This window comes from Cherax quadricarinatus, unplaced genomic scaffold (assembly GCF_038502225.1).
Source record: "Cherax quadricarinatus isolate ZL_2023a unplaced genomic scaffold, ASM3850222v1 Contig279, whole genome shotgun sequence".
Lineage (NCBI taxonomy): Eukaryota > Metazoa > Arthropoda > Malacostraca > Decapoda > Parastacidae > Cherax > Cherax quadricarinatus.
Window position 1 is genome coordinate 178644 of NW_027195305.1, and position 21245 is coordinate 199888.

The 21245-nt window shown below is 44.6% G+C and overlaps 1 protein-coding gene across 1 annotated transcript in view; it reads right to left on the reverse strand.

The window, feature by feature from the left end:
* LOC138851298 (uncharacterized) overlaps positions 1-3492 on the reverse strand; it is a 121592-nt gene extending 118100 nt beyond the window's left edge. The window contains exon 1 of the mRNA XM_070080285.1: positions 3061-3492. Coding sequence (XP_069936386.1) covers positions 3061-3215 — 155 coding nt within the window. The 5' untranslated portion in view covers positions 3216-3492. The remainder of the gene's footprint in view (positions 1-3060) is intronic.
* Positions 3493-21245: the final 17753 nt, after the last annotated feature.

Here is a 21245-nt window from a genome sequence, read left to right on the forward strand (position 1 = left end):
GGCATACCTTGGTCACATGATCATCCTGTCTGGCATACCTTGGTCTCATGATCATCCTGTCTGGCATACCTTGGTCACATGATCATCCTGTCTGGCATACCTTGGTCACATGATCATCCTGTCTGGCATACCTTGGTCACATGATCATCCTGTCTGGCATACCTTGGTCTCATGATCATCCTGTCTGGCATACCTTGGTCACATGATCATCCTGTCTGGCATACCTTGGTCTCATGATCATCCTGTCTGGCATACCTTGGTCACATGATCATCCTGTCTGGCATACCTTGGTCACATGATCATCCTGTCTGGCATACCTTGGTCACATGATCATCCTGTCTGACATACCTTGGTCACATGATCATCCTGTCTGACATACCTTGGTCACATGATCATCCTGTCTGGCATACCTTGGTCACATGATCATCCTGTCTGGCATACCTTGGTCACATGATCATCCTGTCTGGCATACCTTGGTCACATGATCATCCTGTCTGGCATACCTTGGTCACATGATCATCCTGTCTGGCATACCTTGGTCACATGATCATCCTGTCTGGCATACCTTGGTCACATGATCATCCTGTCTGGCATACCTTGGTCACATGAACATCTTACATATACACATACACCATTATATATTTATTACACAATATATCACACAACATCAATATATCACCAGTATATCCTGCACGAAAAAATAAAACAAAAATAGGAAACACAGAGGTGTTTGCTGTAAATGGAGAAGTGTTACCATTAAACTGGAAAAGCACTCATGTAGAACTCAAGATAATTATTAAAGGAAAATTTTCACCCCAAGTGACTTTTTTCAGTTATTAGCACTGATAAATCCACTAACTGCAGAATGTTTAACTTGATGTTTTCAACTGTTAAAGAAAAGAGTAATAGGAGGCAAGTGATTTTTTTATAATTTGATGGAGTGTGAGAAAGGTAATATTTATGATGTAAGTCTGGGAAACTGGTTAGCCAGACTTGGTTCCAACAAGTTGACTGCATGCTGAAGGAGAGATGGGGATGCTGCAGTTCAGAGAGTCATCTGAGTTGTGAGGTCAGCACTCTTCAGAGAAGAGAATAATTGAAGAAATAATGGTGAAAACATTTCTTTATCCTACCTCTGTGGTAGGAATGTTAAAATTATTATTATTATTATTATTATTATTATTATTGTCATTATAGTTGTTGTTGTTGTTTTTATTATTATTTGCATTAGAATTTTTGTTACAGTAGACCGTTATATTACACTGTAGTTGGGTTCCTGAAAATGCTGTGTTAGGTAAATCCATTAGACAAACTGAAGAACTTATGGGAAAATAGGGTTACGTTCCGGGAAGCCCAAAAAAAGCCAAACAACTTTTTTTTAGACCTCCAGATCTAACAAAAATAAAAGTGAATATGTAATTGTAGTTCATTGTTGTGATGCACTATGTTGTTTTTTACTGCATAAGACTTCAAATACAACATAAATAATAGTATTTCTTACCTTAAATTGTGGGTACTGGTGTTTGTGGATGATTATGGAGAGTGGAGAGTTATACTGTGGCCCTAGTGTGCTGAGGTGGATGGTAGAGGTTCTCGTACTGAAGTTGATGGTTGTGCTGGAGTGTGCATAAATTCTGTAATGGATTTCTGTTCTATTTTACTCTGCAGTACATTATACAGCTGACAGTAAGGCATCAGCTACTCTTCAGTGAAAAAGTCTAAGTTTAAGTAAGTCACTCAGAAAATCAGTCAAGTCAGTAAATCAGTCAAGTCAGCAAGTCAAGTCAGTTAGTCAGTAAATCAGTCAAGTCAGTCAGTAAATCAGTCAAGTCAGTCAGTCAGTCAGTCAGTCAGTTATTCATCACATGATCTCATATATTTACTTCATTCTTTTTAATTGCACAAAGTGACGCTTCATTACGGCCACAAGCTATTTCGTCTAATATCTCTATTTTCTTCATTAACTCTAAGACTTAAGCATTTATACGTCTTCTTGCCACTTTCAGCAACACTGGTATGCCTACTGGGTGTCATGATTGCTTGGCAGATACAAGATATGATAATTAAAAGATCAAAACACAATTCACAATCACAGCTAGATCCTAAGACAGAGTGGAACTGAAGACTAATACACCACAATGTACATGGTTATAAATGACCATAATTTTTAAACAGGTGGACCGGTAAGCCAGCAGATGACCAAAGCTCCAAAGGAGGGTCATCATCTGACTAAGACCCGCATCAGGAAACATTTGTCTTGTTTCCTGACGAACCTTACCTAACCTAACCTAACTGAAGACTATTCATGAAGGCTGGGATGGTGGTAGCGGGAGTGTCGGGGATGGTGGGAGGTCTACCCCACTTTCCAACAACTAGGCAGCAGCTTGAGACCTCCCCCGCTGACCCACAACAAGGTGGCAGCTTGAGACCTCCCCCGCTGACCCACAACAAGGTGGCAGCTTGAGACCTCCCCCGCTGACCCACAACAAGGTGGCAGCTTGAGACCTCCCCCACTGACCCACAACAAGGCGGCAGCTTGAGACCTCCCCCGCTGACCCACAACAAGGTGGCAGCTTGAGACCTCCCCCGCTGACCCACAACAAGGTGACAGCTTGAGACCTCCCCCGCTGACCCACAACAAGGTGGCAGCTTGAGACCTCCCCCGCTGACCCACAACAAGGCGGCAGCTTGAGATCTCCACCGCCGACCCACAACAAGGCGGCAGCTTGAGCTGGGGAAATTTTTTCCGCGCCCACAAATGGAACCGTTTAAAGTTAATTTTATGAAGTGTATTAAATTGTGCTACAATTTTTCAATAGTGCAATAACCAAAACATGACAAGTAAATCAGTATAATATAACAGACTACTGTATAATAATTATTTTCTTATTATTAAATTTACTAAATTGTAGTAAACTCTCAGTGGTCATACATCACCACAGTTGGTTTAGGGAGGATCCAAATAAGGTGAGGGTATTACCAGTGCCTTGGATCAAGAGTCGTTCATCTGTGTTAGCGACTGCACTGAACGGTATACAAGAGCTTCAATGAAGAACTCACCCTCTTGGTGGTTGTAGCTCCTGGGCCACATCACAAGCATCGTTTACATTAGCATCAACAACATCACTCAGGTTAAGATGCACTCGCCGTGTTGTAGGTAGTGGGACCAAGACATCCGAAGACACTCCTGCTGGCACTCTCACACCTGTAGTCATACACCATTATGTCACTATCCTCCATGTCTCTCATCACATTCACTAAAAAACTATGAACATTATACCTCAATTGATATTCGATACCATCACCCCCTCAATGTCCTCATCACAAATGTAACAAAATTATGAATAACAAACACACTTGTATTCATACATAAAGCTGTCATTTTTCCCCTAATTTTCACCACATTGACAGTAACACCATAAACATTACAACTGTAGCGATACATTGCAATGTACATCTGTACATTATTTTGATGTGAAAATTATGTAAGTATTAGTAATATAACTGGTGACCTTTTCCTGTCTCATAAATATGCTTACACTTAGGTCACACTATAGAGGCATGCACATGTATATATATATATATATATGCACATATCTAAGTTTTTCTTCTTTTTTCTTAATAGTTCTTGTTCTTCAGTATTTCCTTTATTCTCCATCGGGAAGTGGAAAACAATCTTTCTTCCGTAAGCCATGCGTGTCGTAGGAGGCGACCAAAATGCCGGGAGCGATGGGCTAGTAACCCCTGCTCCTGTATAAACTACTAAAAATGACAAAAAGAAAAAGTTTATAAAACTGTGATGTTTGAATGTTCGTGGTTGTAGTTCGGATGATAAGAAAGAAATGATTGCTAATGTTATGAATGAAAAGAAGATGGATGTACTGACTCTAAGTAAAACAAAGCTGAAGAGGGTAGAGGAGTTTCAGTGGGGAGAAATAAATGGGATTAAGTCAGGAATATCTGAGAGAGTTAGAGCTAAAGAAAGGGTAGCAATAATGTTGAAGGATCAGTTATGGAAATAGAAGAGGGAATATAAATGTATAAATTCAAGGATTATGTGGGTTAAAATAAGTGGGTCATAATAAGTGTATATGTACCTGGAGAAGAGAGGAGTGTAGAGGAGACAGATGTCTCTGGTTAATATCTGTAACACCATCTTGGAGTGTGGACACTTTCCCTTGGCACTTAAGACAGCGAGGATGATATTCATTGCAAAACCCAACAAAGACAACCGCAAACCGAAAAACTACAGACCTATCTCCTTACTGGAAGTCACTGGCAAAATCTTTAAAAAAGTTCTCTCCAATAGATTGAAATGCTATGTGGAGTTCAACCACAACTTCACTGAAAAGCAGTTTGGCTCCAAGACCCACTGAGGAACCCAACACTTTATAAGTATCATCTTCGATGCGGTAAATAGCCTGAAGAAACAGGAATTTGGCCCTAATTGCAACTAGAGATGTAAACAAAGCCTTCGACAGCCTGTGACATGACGGCCTCATATTCAAATCTGCCGACCATCTAGACCATACTTGGACCTTTCTCAGGTTCAAATACAACTTCTTATCAGGAGGAAACATAATCCCCACCTTCAACGGCAAGTCGGCAGAGTCTTTCACACCGACAGCTGGAGTGCCACAGGGCTCGTGCCTCAGCCCCATACTCTTTAATTTTTATGTAAATGATCTCCCCCATCATGAATTCGACGATACCATCATCACCCAATTTGCTGACGATGTCATCCACGATGTTTTCCACTTTCACATCGGGAATAAACAAGCATAGAAGGGTAATAGAGAAAATGAAAGGGGAACTACAAAGAACAGCCATCTGGAAGAAGAAACGGAGAATCACGACCAATCCTGAGAAAGTCCTCATCAGCACCATCGGTTACCTTGCATCATCTATCGACAATAAAAGAGGCATCTCCATCAGAGGCACACCTGTCGATATCAGGAACCCGAATAAGATCCTGAGATATGAGATTGACAGATTATTCCACTCCACATCTCACATTCTCCCAAAAAAGTGAACCTAGCCAACTATTCAGGCTTAACAAAGCCTCGTCCCACATCAAGAAGCATTTACACATGATGATGATGATAAGACCTTTGCTTGAATATCCTTGTGTACCCATGTCACTAACAACAAAATCCAACATGTTAAGGCTACAAAGATTCCACAACAGAGCACTCCACTTTATTACGGGCACCAGAAGGAAAGAATCAGGATGGAAGATTTGTACATCCAACAAGGGAATGATGCAATATCAGGCAAGATAAACTAAACAAGAGGCAACTATACGACATGAAGAGGTGCAGTGGAATTGGAGTATAATTTATTGTTGAGGTGGTAGAGTATGGCTTCTAGGGTAGCATGTGGGTTTTCGTGACAGGTGAACTTTGCAGTGTTGTCCTGGAGTTGTTGGCTAAGTTCTGGGAAGGGCATAGCTTTGCTGTATTGTTTCGTGGTGTAGAACGTGACTCCATTGTAGGTGAGGATTGGCGGGGTTGGTGGTGGTGGCTGAGCTGGACGAGGCGAGGCTTCTGATTGGTTAGTTGCGGTAGTGGTGGAAGCAGGTGGTGGTGGTGGACTCTCATTGGTGGGATTTGCCGACGTCTCAGTGGTCTCTGATTGGTCCATCTCTGTGTCGAGTGGAGGTTGTGGTAGCGGTGGAACAGCAGTGATGTTGGTGATATTTGCAGTTGATTTTATGATCTCAGTGGAGGGTGGGAATGCAGGGAATGTAAAACCATCATCGTTGATGATGGTGTTGAAGGAGCCAGGTTCAGTTACATTATGTACATGATCATACATGATACAGTAAAGAATCTTGGTTGAGTCGCCGGCAGGAGCTGGCAGATAAGTGGAAGATGCAGCTAGCGTGGCTTGAAGAATCTTGCTAGTATCTGCTTGAAGCTTGGTAATAGCAGCATATGTAGTTGCTTATGCAGTGGGTTTCTTTTGCTGTTGGAGTTGTTTCTTAAGTATATCTCGTCTGGTTGGGCACTTGGCAGCAAGAGTATGGTGATCATTCTTGCAGTTCAAGTATCTGGGTGTGAGGCAGTAGTGCACGTCTTGAAGTCATGACCTTCTTGGCTGCAGGTGAAGCAGAATTTCTTATTCTTGGCAGGGCAGTCTTTGTTAGTATGTAGGTATGAGTAACAGTCTTTGTTAGTATGTAGGTATGAGTAACAGTTGTAACACTGTGGGATTTGTTGAAATATTTCTGCTTCGATGAAGGCTAGGTTGATGTGGAAGTAGTGAATATCCAGTCCCTCAGCGAGAGCTCTGGCTGCCATGTTGACGTCACTGAAGGTGACCTTCAGCATGGAGGAAGCATTGGGTATTTTGGTAATGAATTCCACCTTGGCTCAAGGGTTCTGTTCTTCAATGGACGACTTGATTTCTTCGGTAGCCTCGGCAGTGATGAGCCTGTCAAGATAATAAATCCCTGGTCTGCGGGCGGTCTGTGACCAGGCCTCCTGGTGGATCAGAGCCTGATCAACCAGGCTGTTACTGCTGGCTGCACGCAATCCAACGTACGAGCCACAGCCCGGCTGGTCAGGTACCAACTTTAGGTGCTTGTCCAGTGCCAGCTTGATGACAGCCAGGGGTCTATTGGTAATCCCCTTCATGTATGCTGGAAGGCAGTTGAACAGTCTTGAACCCCTGACACTTACTGTATTGTCTCTTAATGTGCTAGTGACACCCCTGCTTTTCATTGGGGGGATGTTGCATCGTCTGCCAAGTCTTTGGTTTCGCTGTGAGTGATTTTCGTGTGCAAGTTCGGTACTAGTCAATCTAGGATTTTCCAGGTGTATATAATCATGTATCTCTCCGGCCTGCGTTCCAGGGAATACAGGTTCAGGAACTTCAAATGCTCCCAGTAATTGAGGTGTTTTATCTCCGTTATGCGCGCTGTGAAGGTTCTCTGTACATTTTCTAAGTCAGCAAGTTCACCTGCCTTGAAAGGTGCTGTTAGTGTGCAGCAATATTCCAGCCTAGATGGAACAAGTGACCTGAAGGGTGTCATCATGGGCTTGGCATCCCTCGTTTTGAAGGTTCTCATTATCCATCCCGTTATTTTTCTAGCAGATGCGATTGATACAATGTTATGGTCCTTGAAGGTGAGATCCTCCGACATGATCACTCCCAGGTCTTTGACGTTGGTTTTTTCGCTCTATTTTGTGGCCTGAATTTGCTTTGTACTCGATGAAGTTTTAATTTCCTCGTGTTTACCATATCTGAGTAATTGAAATTTCTCATCGTTGAACTTCATATTGTTTTCTGCAGCCCACTGAAAGATTTTGTTGATGTCCGCCTGGAGCCTTGCAGTGTCTGCAATGGAAGACACTGTCATGCAGATTCGGGTGTCATCTGCAAAGGAAGACACGATGCTGTGGCTGACATCCTTGTCTATGTCAGATATGAGGATGAGAAACAAGATGGGAGCGAGTACTGTGCCTTGTGGAACAGAGCTTTTCACCGTAGCTGCCTCGGACTTTACTCTGTTGACGACTACTCTCTGTGTTCTGTTAGTGAGGAAATTATAGATCCATCGACCAACTTTTCCTGTTATTCCTTTAGCACGCATTTTGTGCGCTATTACGCCATGGTCACACTTGTCGAAGGCTTTTGCAAAGTCTGTATATGTTACAACTGCATTCTTTTTGTCTTCTAGTGCAGTGGTGGCAATTAGTTTTTCAGCCTCGGTGTCGTCAGTACAGACGACAACGAAGGTCTCTTTGAGCGATAGAATCGCATTACACTTGACTTGCAATCTGCCACTGACTAGAGCTGCAAGTGCTGGTTTAGACGAGTCACTGACTGTCCCACTCTCTGGTTTAATCTTTGCCATGATCGTGTAATGCGTCGTGAAGTAATGCAGCCTTAAGGGTTCCCCTCCCCGACCGGGATCGTAGGGAGACTGTGATCCAAAATCGAGAAATCGAAATCCGGAAATCGAAATAATCCACCAAGGATAATAATCCCACAATTTATGGGGACTTTACTTCAGACAATCAACGGCTTACAACTTCTGCAGTAAGAATACTCTTGGATCTAGAGATGATATTTCTTTTTATTTATTCTCAAAGCTGTCTCTCTTTCCTCTGCCTCCATTTTTACAAAGGAAAATACATAAAAATAAACAAATAATTAATAGTTACATCCATGTTTTGTCTCCTCCCGGGCTCCTAACCGCAGACGGCCCTCAACCGCAGACACACCCTAACTGGGGTGTGTCTGCATCTTCGCGCACCATCCTGTGAACACGCTATTGTTTTAGGCAACATGTGACTTCAGTACCAGCGTTCTAGCTGTACTTTGTAATACCTTCGACCTTCATTGTACTGTGACCATCTTCATGGCTTCTACCAAGGCAATACATCAATTTTTTGATTGTTCATGTGACACAGGATGGATTGGTTCGAAGCCATCATCCAAACGACCCTGACCAATACTTGACAATCCTGATACTATTACTGACACTCCCTGGCGCTCCAATCCTAAGAAACACGATACCTGGGAACCTCATCCTCTCCAATCAGTGTTTCAAAGACAGTTTTGGATGAGTCTTTTCTCTTCAACTGGCGACACCTAGTGTTTACTTTATTACTACTACATTAGCCATGCACTCAAAAGGCATTTAGTCAAAATTTATATTTCCATGCCCTTAAGAAAGTGATGTGAATAGTCGATGTGAAGGATGTTGAACAAGTTGAGAACCTTTTCGTTCTCTGCTCTATTGACTACATCACTGTCACGATACACAATGTTTTCTCATTTCTACTTGCAATGCCGTCCTCATCCCACACTAATGCAGCAAGACTTAATGTGGCCCGGATGTTCAGCAGCAGTTTGAGCTCCCACACACGGCAGTTTAGACTTTGCTGGTCCCGTGGATTGCAGTTTAGAGACCCCTGGTCTCGCGGCCGCAGTTTAGAGACCCCTGATTCTGTGGACCGCAGTTTAGAGACCCCTGGTCCTGTGGACCGCAGTTTAGAGACCCCTGATCCTGTGGACCGAAGTTTAGGGACCCCTGGTCCCGTGGACTGCAGTTTAGAGACCCCTGGTCCTGTGAACCGCAGTTTAGAGACCCTTGGTCCCGTGGACCGCAATTTAGAGACCCTTGGTCCCGTGGACCGCAATTTAGAGACCCCTGGTCCCGTGAACCGCAGTTTAGAGACCCTTTGTCCCTTGGACCGCAATTTAAAGACACAGACTAACTTTGAACCAACTTTGAACAACACCAAAACACCACTGAGCATCTTCAAAAATACTCTGCACATAAGAACATAAGAACATAAGAATGGAGGAACACTGCAGAAGGCCTACTGGCCCATGCGAGGCAGGTCCTTATCAAAACGACTACTACCTAAAGCTTCCCTAGAAATAACTCCCGTACCCAATGACACCAATCAAACCCAGCCCCTCCCACTCATATATTTGTCCAGTCTCTTCTTAAAGCTACCCAAGGTCCTAGCCTCTATCATCCCACTGGGAAGACTGTTCCACGCATCTACAACTCTGTTAGAAAACCAGTACTTACCTATGTCCTTTCTAAATCTAAATTTATCCAACTTAAATCCATTATTCCTGGTTCTTACCTGGTTCGACACCCTCAGTACTTTATTAATATCTCCCTTGTTTATGCCTTCAAAAACACCATCAAACACCTTCGAATGCTCCTAAAACACTACTGTTTACTACCAAATCACCACTGAATACTGCCAAAACACCGTCAAAATCACCAGAAACTAAGATCAGCATCACCAGCTAACACCCATTTATAGAAATCCCCTCAAATCACTATAACCAAGAACTCCATCCCCATATCCCCCCACCCCATGAGCGCAAAAAAAAAAACATGAATACAAACCTAATACACAAACACTTAGTACATGATCACCATCAACTGAAAATATATCTTGTACACAAAAAACTAAGACAACCACAAACAACAAACACCCATGTTCACTTACCTCATAAACCACTAATATCACAGAAAACACTCATTTTTATAGACATTCACACAAAAAATCATATTTGCCTTCTTCCTCTGCTGGGGAAAGTAGATGGAATCCAGGACGGGGTGGCCCTGGCTTGGATACTGAGGATTATAGTGCAGTCCCTGAACCTGCAGAAATTGACAACACACCTCCCAACAATTCTCAACCAAAGATGAATTTGTGCAAATATTATGCTTGGGGCATCTGTAAGCATGGAATATCAGGAAAAACAATGGGACATGCAACTTTGAGCATCCCAAAAAATGTAGCGACCTCCTGTCTGAAGGAGTGTGTCGTTCTTCTTCCTGTACTTTCTTTCACCCAAAAATGTGTCACTCCTCGGTCCTCCAGAAGCAGTGTTACAACATCGACTGCCCTGCATACCATCTAAAAGGGACCAGGAGGCACAGACCCCACAAGACAAGCATTAGCAGCTACAACAACCCAACTCCAGGTGATTTTTTTAGTGGCAGGAAACGGAAAAAGAAAATGGAAGGAAATAACAAAAATAGTCCACCACATTGGAGCCTTGTTGGACTGGAGGCACAGCCAGTGACCACCCATGGCCCTCCAGAATTACAACTACTGATGCCAATAACAAAATCCCCCCAACAAACACAGAATAAAACCACGTTCATATTTGCTAATATACAGGGCCTTAAGCCATCCACCAACAACAAAATACCTTTAATCAGTGGACTTCTAGAGGAGTCTAATGCAATGTTTGCAGCCTTCACAGAGACTCACACAAAAGATCACTTTGACAGTGAAATATGGATAAGTGGTTACAACCTTTTTAGATGCGACAGAAAGAACAGGCAACAAGGGGGGGTTGGCCTGTATGTCAAAGAGTCCCTCATCTGCACGGAGTTGCTGAACACCACAAATGAGGTAGTTGAAGTTCTATCAATAAAGATCAAGAACCAAAACCTAGTCATTGTGGTTGTATACAAGCCACCAGATGCAACCTCACAACAGTTCAAGGAACAGCTACTGAAAATTGATTACTGTTTGGAAAACCATCCAGCTCCATCCCCAAACATCTTACTGCTTGGTGATTTCAACCTAAGGCATACAAAATGGAAGAATGTAGCAAATAATGTTATAGCTGAAACAATCCCCGGAGGTAGCGCAGATGAAAGGTCACACACACATGAGCTACTAAGTCTCTGCGAAAAACACACCTTAAGCCAGCAGATAGTGGAGCCAACAAGACTAGAAAACACACTTGACCTTATCTTCACAAATAATGAGGACCTGATAAGAGACATAAGAATATCAAAAACAACAAATTCCGATCACAACCTAATCGAAGTCCAGACGTACATGCACAGGGGTCCTGATCAGCAGAATGCATGTACCTGTGAAGGTGTCTTCACAAAATACAACTTCAACAACAAGAACATCAACTGGGACCAGGTAAACCATGTCCTAAACGAAACATGTTGGGAAGATGTCTTAAATGACATGGATCCAAACCAGTGCCTTGAAAGGATCAACTTCCTGGTAGCCGAAGCATGTTCTAGGCATATTCCCCTAAGAAAGAAGAAGAGCAGGAGTAAACTGGAGAGAGAAAGACGCTCCCTCTACAGAAGACGACGAAGAGTCACTGAGCTCCTCAGGAGTGCTGGAATATCTGATACACGAAAGGAGGCGCTGACCAGGGAAGTGGAAACTATCGAACTTAAGTTAAATGACTCTTACAGGAACCAGGAGAGACAGAAGGAGCTTAAAGCTATTAATGAAATTGAAAGAAATTCAAAATATTTCTTTTCATATGCCAAAAACAAGGCACATACCACATCTAGTATCGGGCCCTTACTCAGACAGGATGGGACTTACACAGATGACAACAAGGAAATGAGTGAAATATTGAAATCCCAGTACGACTCTGTGTTTAGTGAACCACTAATCGGTATGAGGATCGACGACCCAAATGATTTCTTCATGAAGGAGCCTCAAAACTCCATAAATGTATGCCAGATTTCCGACATAACCCTAACTCCGATAGATTTCGAAAAAGCCATTGACAACATGCCCATGCACTCAGCCCCGGGCCCAGACTCGTGGAGCTCTGTTTTCATTAAGAACTGCAAGAAACCCCTCTCGCATGCCCTAAGTACACTATGGAGGAGGAGCTTGGACATGGCTGAAATTCCACAATCACTTACAACAACGGATATAGCCCCACTCCATAAAGGTGGCAGCAAAGCATTAGCTAAGAACTATAGACCAATAGCTCTAACGTCCCACATCATAAAAATCTTTGAAAGAGTGCTAAGAAGCAGGATTGCAAATCACCTGGATTCCCAAAATCTGCACAATCCAGGGCAACATGGGCTCAGGGCAGGTCGGTCCTGCCTCTCACAACTACTGGATCACTATGATATGGCCTTGGATGCACTGGAAGAAAATCAGAATGCAGATGTAATATACACAGACTTTGCAAAAGCATTTGACAAATGCTATCATGGTGTAATAGCCCATAAAATACGTGCTAAAGGAATAACTGGGAACGTGGGGAGATGGATCTTCAACTTCCTAACAAATCGAACACAAAGAGTAGTGGTCAACAGAGTTAAATCGGAGGCTGCCATAGAGAAGAGCTCTGTTCCACAAGGCACAGTACTCGCCCCCATCTTATTCCTTATCCTCATATCAGACATAGACAGAGATGTACATGACAGCACCGTATCATCCTTTGCGGATGATACTAGGATCTGCATGGGGCTGTCATCTGCTGAGGACGCGGTTAACCTCCAAGAAGATATAAACTGAGGGACTGACCACCTCAAAACTTTAAGGGTGATGGACTGATTACATCGTCTTCAAGTCTCTTCTGCTTCTATCAACTTTTCTGTACTCGACTGAAGAAGCCTACTGTGTAGGCGAAACGTTTCGAAATAAAGATACCTAAATGTTGCATATGTGTCTTACCTAACAACCTGTCGGTATTTTATACCATTTTAATGTTCAAGATATAAACAAAGTTTTCCAGTGGGCAACGGTAAACAATATGATGTTCAATGAGGACAAATTCCAACTACTCCGTTATGGAAAACTGGAGGAGATAATAACTAGAACAGAGTATACTACTGACTCCGGCCATACAATAGAGCGGAAAAATAATGTAAGGGACCTGGGAGTAGTAATGTCTGAGGATCTCACTTTCAAGGATCACAACAGTGCCACGATCGCACGTGCAGAGAAAATGATAAGATGGATAATGAGAACTTTCAAAACGAGAGATGCCAAGCCCATGATGATCCTTTTCAAATCACTTGTTCTCTCTAGGCTGGAATACTGCTGTACATTAACATCTCCATTCAAAGCAGGTGAAATCGCAGATCTAGAGAGTGTACAGAGATCCTTTACTGCACGTATAAGTTCTGTCAAGCACCTTAACTACTGGGAACGCTTGGAAGCACTTGACTTGTAATCGTTGGAACGCAGGAGGGAGAGATATATCATAATCTACACTTGGAAAATCTTGGAAGGAATGGTCCCAAATCTGCACACAGAAATCACTCCCTACGAAAGTAAAAGACTGGGCAGGCGATGCAAAATGCCCCCAATAAAATGTAGGGGCGTTATTGGTACACTAAGGGAAAACACCATAACTGTCCAGGGCCCAAGACTGTTCAACAGCCTCCCATCAAGCATTAGGGGAGTTGCCAATAAACCCCTGGCTGCTTTCAAGAGAGAGCTGGACAGATACCAAGTCAGTGCCGGATCAGCCGGGCTGTGGCTCGTACGTTGGACTGCGTGCAGCCAGCAGTAACAGCCTAGTTGATCAGGCCCTGATCCATCGGGAGGCCTGGTCATGGACCGGGCCGCGGGGGCGTTGATCCCCGGAATAACCTCCAGGTAACCTCTAGGTAACCAGGTACTGCCAATATCTAAGCGCACTCACCTCACTACCACCAACACACGATGTCACACCCCACAGGACCGGCGAGGTCACCTCCAGTGACGTCACACTCCCATCTGTGTTTACTTGGTGGTCAGTGACATCACACCCAACCCACTTTGTTTCAACCTGTTGTACCCACAATATCTAAGATCACTAGAACCAAGACGATTACCAGATTCTATGACCCCACCACTAAGATTAGATTTTGCCACCGAAGTGGCTAGTTTATTGTGCACCCCATATCCATCCTGTGGACGGTAGCGCGAGAGTATATGGATACACAAAAGGCCTAGGAACTAGGCCCCAAAGGGTTAACAGGAATACATATGGATTTATATCTACATATCTATAGTTCACTTATCTGTTACAAGCAAATTTAGGAAATTTGCTTAGTATATCTGGTATCTTATTTTCATTAATAAGATATCTTGACATGTCACATAGGTTATTATACTGTCTGTCTCTGTATTCCTCAATAAGTGGACAATTAAGCACATAGTGTTCAAGAGAGTGACCATATGCCTGACCACCACTAAGATCACAGAAAACACTCATTTCTGTAAACATTCACACAAAAATAAGACATACACAAAAATACCACGACACTTCCACCAACATCTATAACATAACATGAGCACTGTAACATCACCATCACCAAAAAAAATAATACAAAGACACCCACAACTTATACATTTCAATCACAAATTTAAGACATGAGACTTACACACCAACTAAAACCACGACGTGTTTATCATAAATCTAAGACATGTTCACAAAATAAGCCTTGACACAAATACTATATCATGTCAACCAACTAATACACAAGAAATTTTATACATGAGACATACCCAAAAATCTTATATATATGCACAAAATCTGATATAAGTATAAAAATACCATGTCAAAATCACCTCCAACTAAGACATACACACCAAATCTAAGACATTCACCTCCAACTAAGACATGTACATCATAACTAAGACATACACCGAAACCTATACTTGACACAATGACAATAAATATAAGACATAGGACATAAGCACAAAAAAAATTACCATGACATGATCACAACAAATTTAAGACATGAGACATTACCAGAACTAAGTCACACACCTCCAACTAACACACAATCACTTTACTAAGTTCATGTTAACTATTCACCATATCATGCAAAAATAGACATGCACTTAGGACATATGAATCCATAATTTTTACATCATAATTTTTTTCCAAACCACAAAACAATCACTTGATCACAAAAAAATTGACTTACAATCACATAAAACAATACGAAATCATATACATAAGACATATGAAGACAAAATCTGCATAAACTGCTTGAGCATTACACCAACCCCACTAAATCATGCACCTTTATACCATAACAACCAATTATCTGTAACACTACTCAGTCATCATGAACACTAAGTCTGGAAATATAAACACATATGCAGTATAATGTGATCCTTTATTGACTACGTTTCGCCCACACAGTGGGCTTTTTCAAGTCACAAACAGAACTACCTGGTGTGGAAGGAACGCGAGTATTTATAGTCCGGTTCAGAATGCTGAGGTCAGGTGAAGAATGCTGCATCTGCATCTGACCTCAGCATTCTGAACCGGACTATAAATACTCGCGTTCCTTCCACACCAGGTAGTTCTGTTTGTGACTTAAAAAAGCCCACTGTGTGGGCGAAACGTAGTCAATAAAGGATCACATTATACTGCATTTGTGTTTATATTTCCATTGTGTCGGTATTTTATACCATTTATTTCCAACACTAAGTCTGTTCATGAACACTTAAATCATACATCAACTAAAAATATTAATACAACTTACCAACCAAATTTAAGTTATGATCACCAAAACGTAAAACTGATTTACTCATTTTATCAAACTAAATATTCATACCACATTTTTTCATTTCTCATCTATGTCACATATCACATTTCTCATCTATATTACCCTTAAAACATCCAACCTCACTCTTCCTCATAACACCTGGAGATGTTTTAAGGGTATGTCAGAGATTTTGGATATGTCTCATGTATAAAATTTCTTGTGTATTAGTTGGTTGACATGATACAGTATTTGTGTCATGGCTTATTTGTGATCATGTCTTAGATTTATGATAAACACGTCGTGGTTTTAGTTGGTGTGTAAGTCTCATGTCTTAAATTTGTGATTGAAATGTATAAGTTGTGGGTGTCTTTGTATTATTTTTTTTTGGTGATGGTGATGTTACAGTGTTCATGTTATGTTATAGATGTTGGTGGAAGTGTCGTGGTATTTTTGTGTATGTCTTATTTTTGTGTGAATGTTTAAAAATGAGTGTTTTCTGTGATCTTAGTGGTGGGGTCATAGAATCTGGTAATCGTCTTGGTTCTGTCCCGGGACCCATTGTGTACCTCTGTAATCTGTAAATACCTTTGTAACTTGTCATGATTGTGACTAGACCTACCTGGAGTTCATTACCTTTGTAAATTGTGAGTTCATTACCTTTGTAAATTGTGAATTCATTACCTCTGTAACTTGCTCAGCTATCAAAACTTTGAGGCCCAGTCCCTGGACCCATTATGTACCTCTGTAATCTTTTGACTACCGCCCACAGGATGGGTATTGGGTGCATAATAAACATATTAAACTAACTCTAGTGTTCTTAGATATTGTGTGTACAACAGTGGGTACAAAGTGGGTTGGGAGTGATGTTACTGACCTGAGATTTTAATCTGAAAGTAAATCAGATAATATTCGCTGGGCAGTCCTTGCCAGGCGACAGATGTCTACACTTGAGGAGAGTCACAAGTGAATCTTTCGTTGTATTATGTAAAAAATTGTGGATTGTTGTGGGTATTAACGAAAATGAGGAATTATTTGGGTTATCCTGGTTAAGAGTGAAAATGTGTATTACCTGGAGAGAGTTCCGGGGGTCAGCGCCCCCGCGGCCTCCTTACTGTCATTTATGAAAAAATTGTATCGAAAGGGGACAATTTGTGAAATACAATGTAAAATGATGTGAGTTGTGGGTATTGTTGTTGAACTTGAGATGCGGGAAAGAAAGTTACAAGTTGTGGGTTGTTGAGGTTGTTATGGTGACAGACTTGTTTCTTCTTGTTGGCTTGTGTGTGTGAGGTCATCACTTGACGTCACTGACCACTGAGTAAACACAGGTGGAGTGATGTCATGCATGCCAGGAAGTTTCTTGCTTAGACCTGCATAGGGAGGACCCAAAAATTTGATCAAAGGAAGTTGAAGGAAAATTTTTGTATTACTGATATCGAGAAAAGTTAATCCAAGGAGGGTGATCTTGATCCGAGGAGGTGAATCAGGGATTTTGGGATGGGGCGGAAGTGGGCGTGGGCGTGGGTGGGCGAGGGTGCGGGTGCGGGTAAACGTGGGCACGGGTGGGCACGCAGGTCAGGACCAGAAGGGTCATTATCAGCGTGAAGGCTTACTCAGCCCTGTAACAACTTCAGTCAGTATTACTAAGGCTGGCTCCTCCTCAGGAAAATTAATGCATGGAAAAAGAACAAAAACTGACAAACATAAACACTTTATTATTTAGAAAATATAAAACACTTAATTACGAAATATTGATCCTACATTAAAGAAAATGAAAAATGAAAAATATGAATGATACCCGAATTCAACGCTAATATATATATTAAACTTGGGTATCTGGTGTTGGTGACACTGTGTGTTGTTGAAATCGTAGCTGTTGCTGATGTGGGGGGGTCGCAGGTGTTGGTGACAACCCACCGGCTCGTTCTTATAGCCGTAAATAATCTATCCAGATGACAGGAAATCAGGTTCTTTACCGCTGCAATGATGAGGGGTTATGTCCTGATTCTTCATACATGTGCACAGGCATGTAGATAAAACATGGGACGTCTCAGGATGTTAGTCCGTCTCCTTCAATTCTACTCATTGGTTGGCAGGTGACCCATTCTGTCATTCCAAGCTGTAAAGAGAGAGAGGTTACACACTGCTTAAGAAATCACTCTCCATGATAAGTACAATACCTAAAAGACGTGGTGATTATTAAGACATTTAACAGAGCAAGACTGAAAGGACTAAGTTTATTACTGGTCAAAAGTGAAGCTTTCAACCAATAAGTCCACTAGAATATGAGCAGGCATGTACTTACAGTAGTGCTAGGAGCTGTGAGTAGAGTAATTACTGTTTGCCGGAGCCCCACAAGTCACCTTTCGGGGGGGGAAGAGGGAGGGGAAGGGTTAGCGGGAGCTAGATTGACCCTACTTTAACAAGCAGCCGGCAATCAAACTATCACTTTCGGGGAGAGGGAAAAGGGGGGGGGGAAATAGCGGGAGCTTGACTTACCTTAACAAGCAGCCGGCAATGAAACTATTGTTACTATATACTCCCTCACTACTCCTATCTATTGAACTTTTCCCTCACAATCAGATAGGTGCAAAATTTCACACATAGGTGTGAAAAGGCAGCAACCTGTGAGAAGCCACTGAGCCGCCTTCAGTACTACTCTGTGGACCGCAGTTTAGAGACCCCTGGTCCCGTGGACCGCAGTTTAGAGACCCTTGGTCCCGTGGACCGCAGTTTAGAGACCCTTGGTCCTGTCGACCGCAGTTTAGAGACCCCTGGTCCTGTCGACCGCAGTTTAGAGACCCCTGGTCCCGTGGACCGCAGTTTAGAGACCCTTGGTCCCGTGGACCGCAGTTTAGAGACCCTTGGTCCTGTCGACCGCAGTTTAGAGACCCCTGGTCCTGTCGACCGCAGTTTAGAGACCCCTGGTCCCGTGGACCGCAGTTTAGAGACCCTTGGTCCCGTGGACCGCAGTTTAGAGACCCTTGGTCCTGTCGACCGCAGTTTAGAGACCCCTGGTCCCGTGGACCGCAGTTTAGAGACCCTTGGTCCCGTGGACCGCAGTTTAGAGACACCTGGTCCCGTGGACCGCAGTTTAGAGACCCTTGGTCCCGTGGACCGCAGTTTAGAGACCCTTGGTCCCGTGGACCGCAGTTTAGAGACCACTGGTCCAGTGGAAAGCAGTTTAGAGACCCCTGGTCCCGTGGAAGGCAGTTTAGAGACCTTTGGTCCCGTGGACCGCAGTTTAAAGACCCCTGGTCTCGAGGACCGCAGTTTAGAGTCCCCTGGTCCCATGGAACGCAGTTTAGAGACCCCTGGTCCTGTCGACCCCAGTTTAGAGACCCTTGGTCCAATGCACCGCAGTTTAGAGACCCCTGGTCCCGCGGAACGCAGTTCAGAGACCCCTGGTCCCGCGGACCGCAGTTCAGAGACCCCTGGTCCCGTGGACCGCAGTTTAGAGACCCTTAGTCCCGTGGACCGCAGTCTAGAGACCCCTGGTCCAGTGGACAGCAGTTTAGAGACCTTGTTGCCGAGGACCGCAGTTTAGAGACCCCTGGTACCGTGGAACGCAGTTTAGAGACCCCTGGTCCCATGGACCGCAGTTTAGAGACCCCTGGTCCCGCAGACCGCAGTTTAGAGACCCTTGGTCCCGTGGTCCGCAGTTTAGAGACCCCTGGTCCCGTGGAACGCAGTGTATAGACCCCTGGTCCCATGGACCGCAGTTTAGAGACCCCTGGTAACGCGGACCGCAGTTTAGAAACCCCTGGTCCCGCGGACAGCAGTTTAGAGACCCCTGGTCCCGTGGACCGCAGTTTAGAGACCCCTGGTCCCGCGGACCGCAGTTTAGAGACCTCAGGACCCGTGGACCGCAGATCAGAGACCCCTGGTCCCGCGGACCGCAGTTTAGGGACCCCTGGTCCCGCAGACCACAGTTTAGAGACCCCAGGTCCCGTGGACCGCAGTTTAGAGACCCCTGGTCCCGCGGACCGCAGTTTAGAGACCCCTCGTCCCGCGGACCGCAGTTTAGAGACCCCTGGTCAAGTGGAACGCAGTTTAGAGACCCTTGGTCCCGTGGCCGCAGTTTAGAGACCCCTAGTCCCGTGGACCGCAGTTTAGAGACCCCTGGTCCCATGGACCGCAGTTTAGAGACCCCTGGTCCCATGGACGGCAGTTTAGAGACCCTGGTCCCGTGCAACGCAGTTTAGAGACCCCTGGTCCCATGGACCGCAGTTTAGAGACCCCTGGTCCCGCGGACCGCAGTTTAGAAACCCCTGCTCCCGCGGACAGCAGTTTAGAGACCCCTGGTCCCGTGAACCGCAGTTTAGAGACCCCTGGTCCCGCGGACCGCAGTTTAAAGACCCCAGGTCCCGTGGACCGCAATTTAGAGACCCCTGGTCCAGTGGACCGCGGTTTAGAGACCCCTGGTCCCGTGGACCGCAGTTTAGAGACCCCTGGTCCTGTCGACCGCAGTTAAGAGACCCCTGGTCCCGTGGAAAGCAGTTTAGGGACACCTGGTCCCGTGGACCGCAGTTTAGAGACCCTTGGTCCCGTGGACCGCAGTTTAGAGACCCTTGGTCCCGTTGACCGCAATTTGGAGACCACTGGTCCAGTGGAAAGCAGTTTAGAGACCCCTGGTCCCGTGGAAGGCAGTTTAGAGACCCTTGGTCCCGTGGACCGCAGTTTAAAGACCCCTGGTCCCGCGGACCGCAGTTTAGAGACCCTTGGTCCCGTGGACCGCAGTTTAGAGACCCCTGGTCCCGTGGACCGCAGTTTAGAGACCCCTGGTCCCGTGGACCACAGTTTAGAGTCCCCTGGTCCCGTGGACCACAGTTTAGAGACCCCTGGTCCTGTCGACCCCAGTTTAGAGACCCTTGGTCCCGTGGATTGCAGTTTAGAGACCCCTGGTCCCGCGGAACGCAATTTAGAGACCCCTGGTTCAGCGGACCGCAGTTCAGAGACCCTTGGTCCCGTGGACCGCAGTTTAGAGACCCTTAGTCCCGTGGACCGCAGTCTAGAGGCCCCTGGTCCAGTGGACCGCAGTTTAGAGACCTTGGTGCCGTGGACCGCAGTTTAGAGACCCCTGGTCCCGTGGAACGCAGTTTAGAGACCCCTTGTCCCATGGACCGCAGTTTAGAGACCCCTGGTCCCGCGGACCGCAGTTTAGAAACCCCTGGTCCCGCATACAGCAGTTTAGAGACCCCTCGTCCCGTGGACCGCAGTTTAGAGACCCCTGGTCCCGCAGACCGAAGTTCAGAGACCTCAGGACCCGTGGACCGCAGATCAGAGACCCCTGGTCCCGCGGACCGCAGTTTAGGGACCCCTGGTCCCGCAGACCACAGTTTAGAGACCCCAGGTCCCGTGGACCGCAGTTTAGAGACCCCTGGTCCCGCGGACCGCAGTTTAGAGACCCCTCGTCCCGCGGACCGCAGTCTAGAGACCCCTGGTCAAGTGGACCGCAGTTTAGAGACCCTTGGTC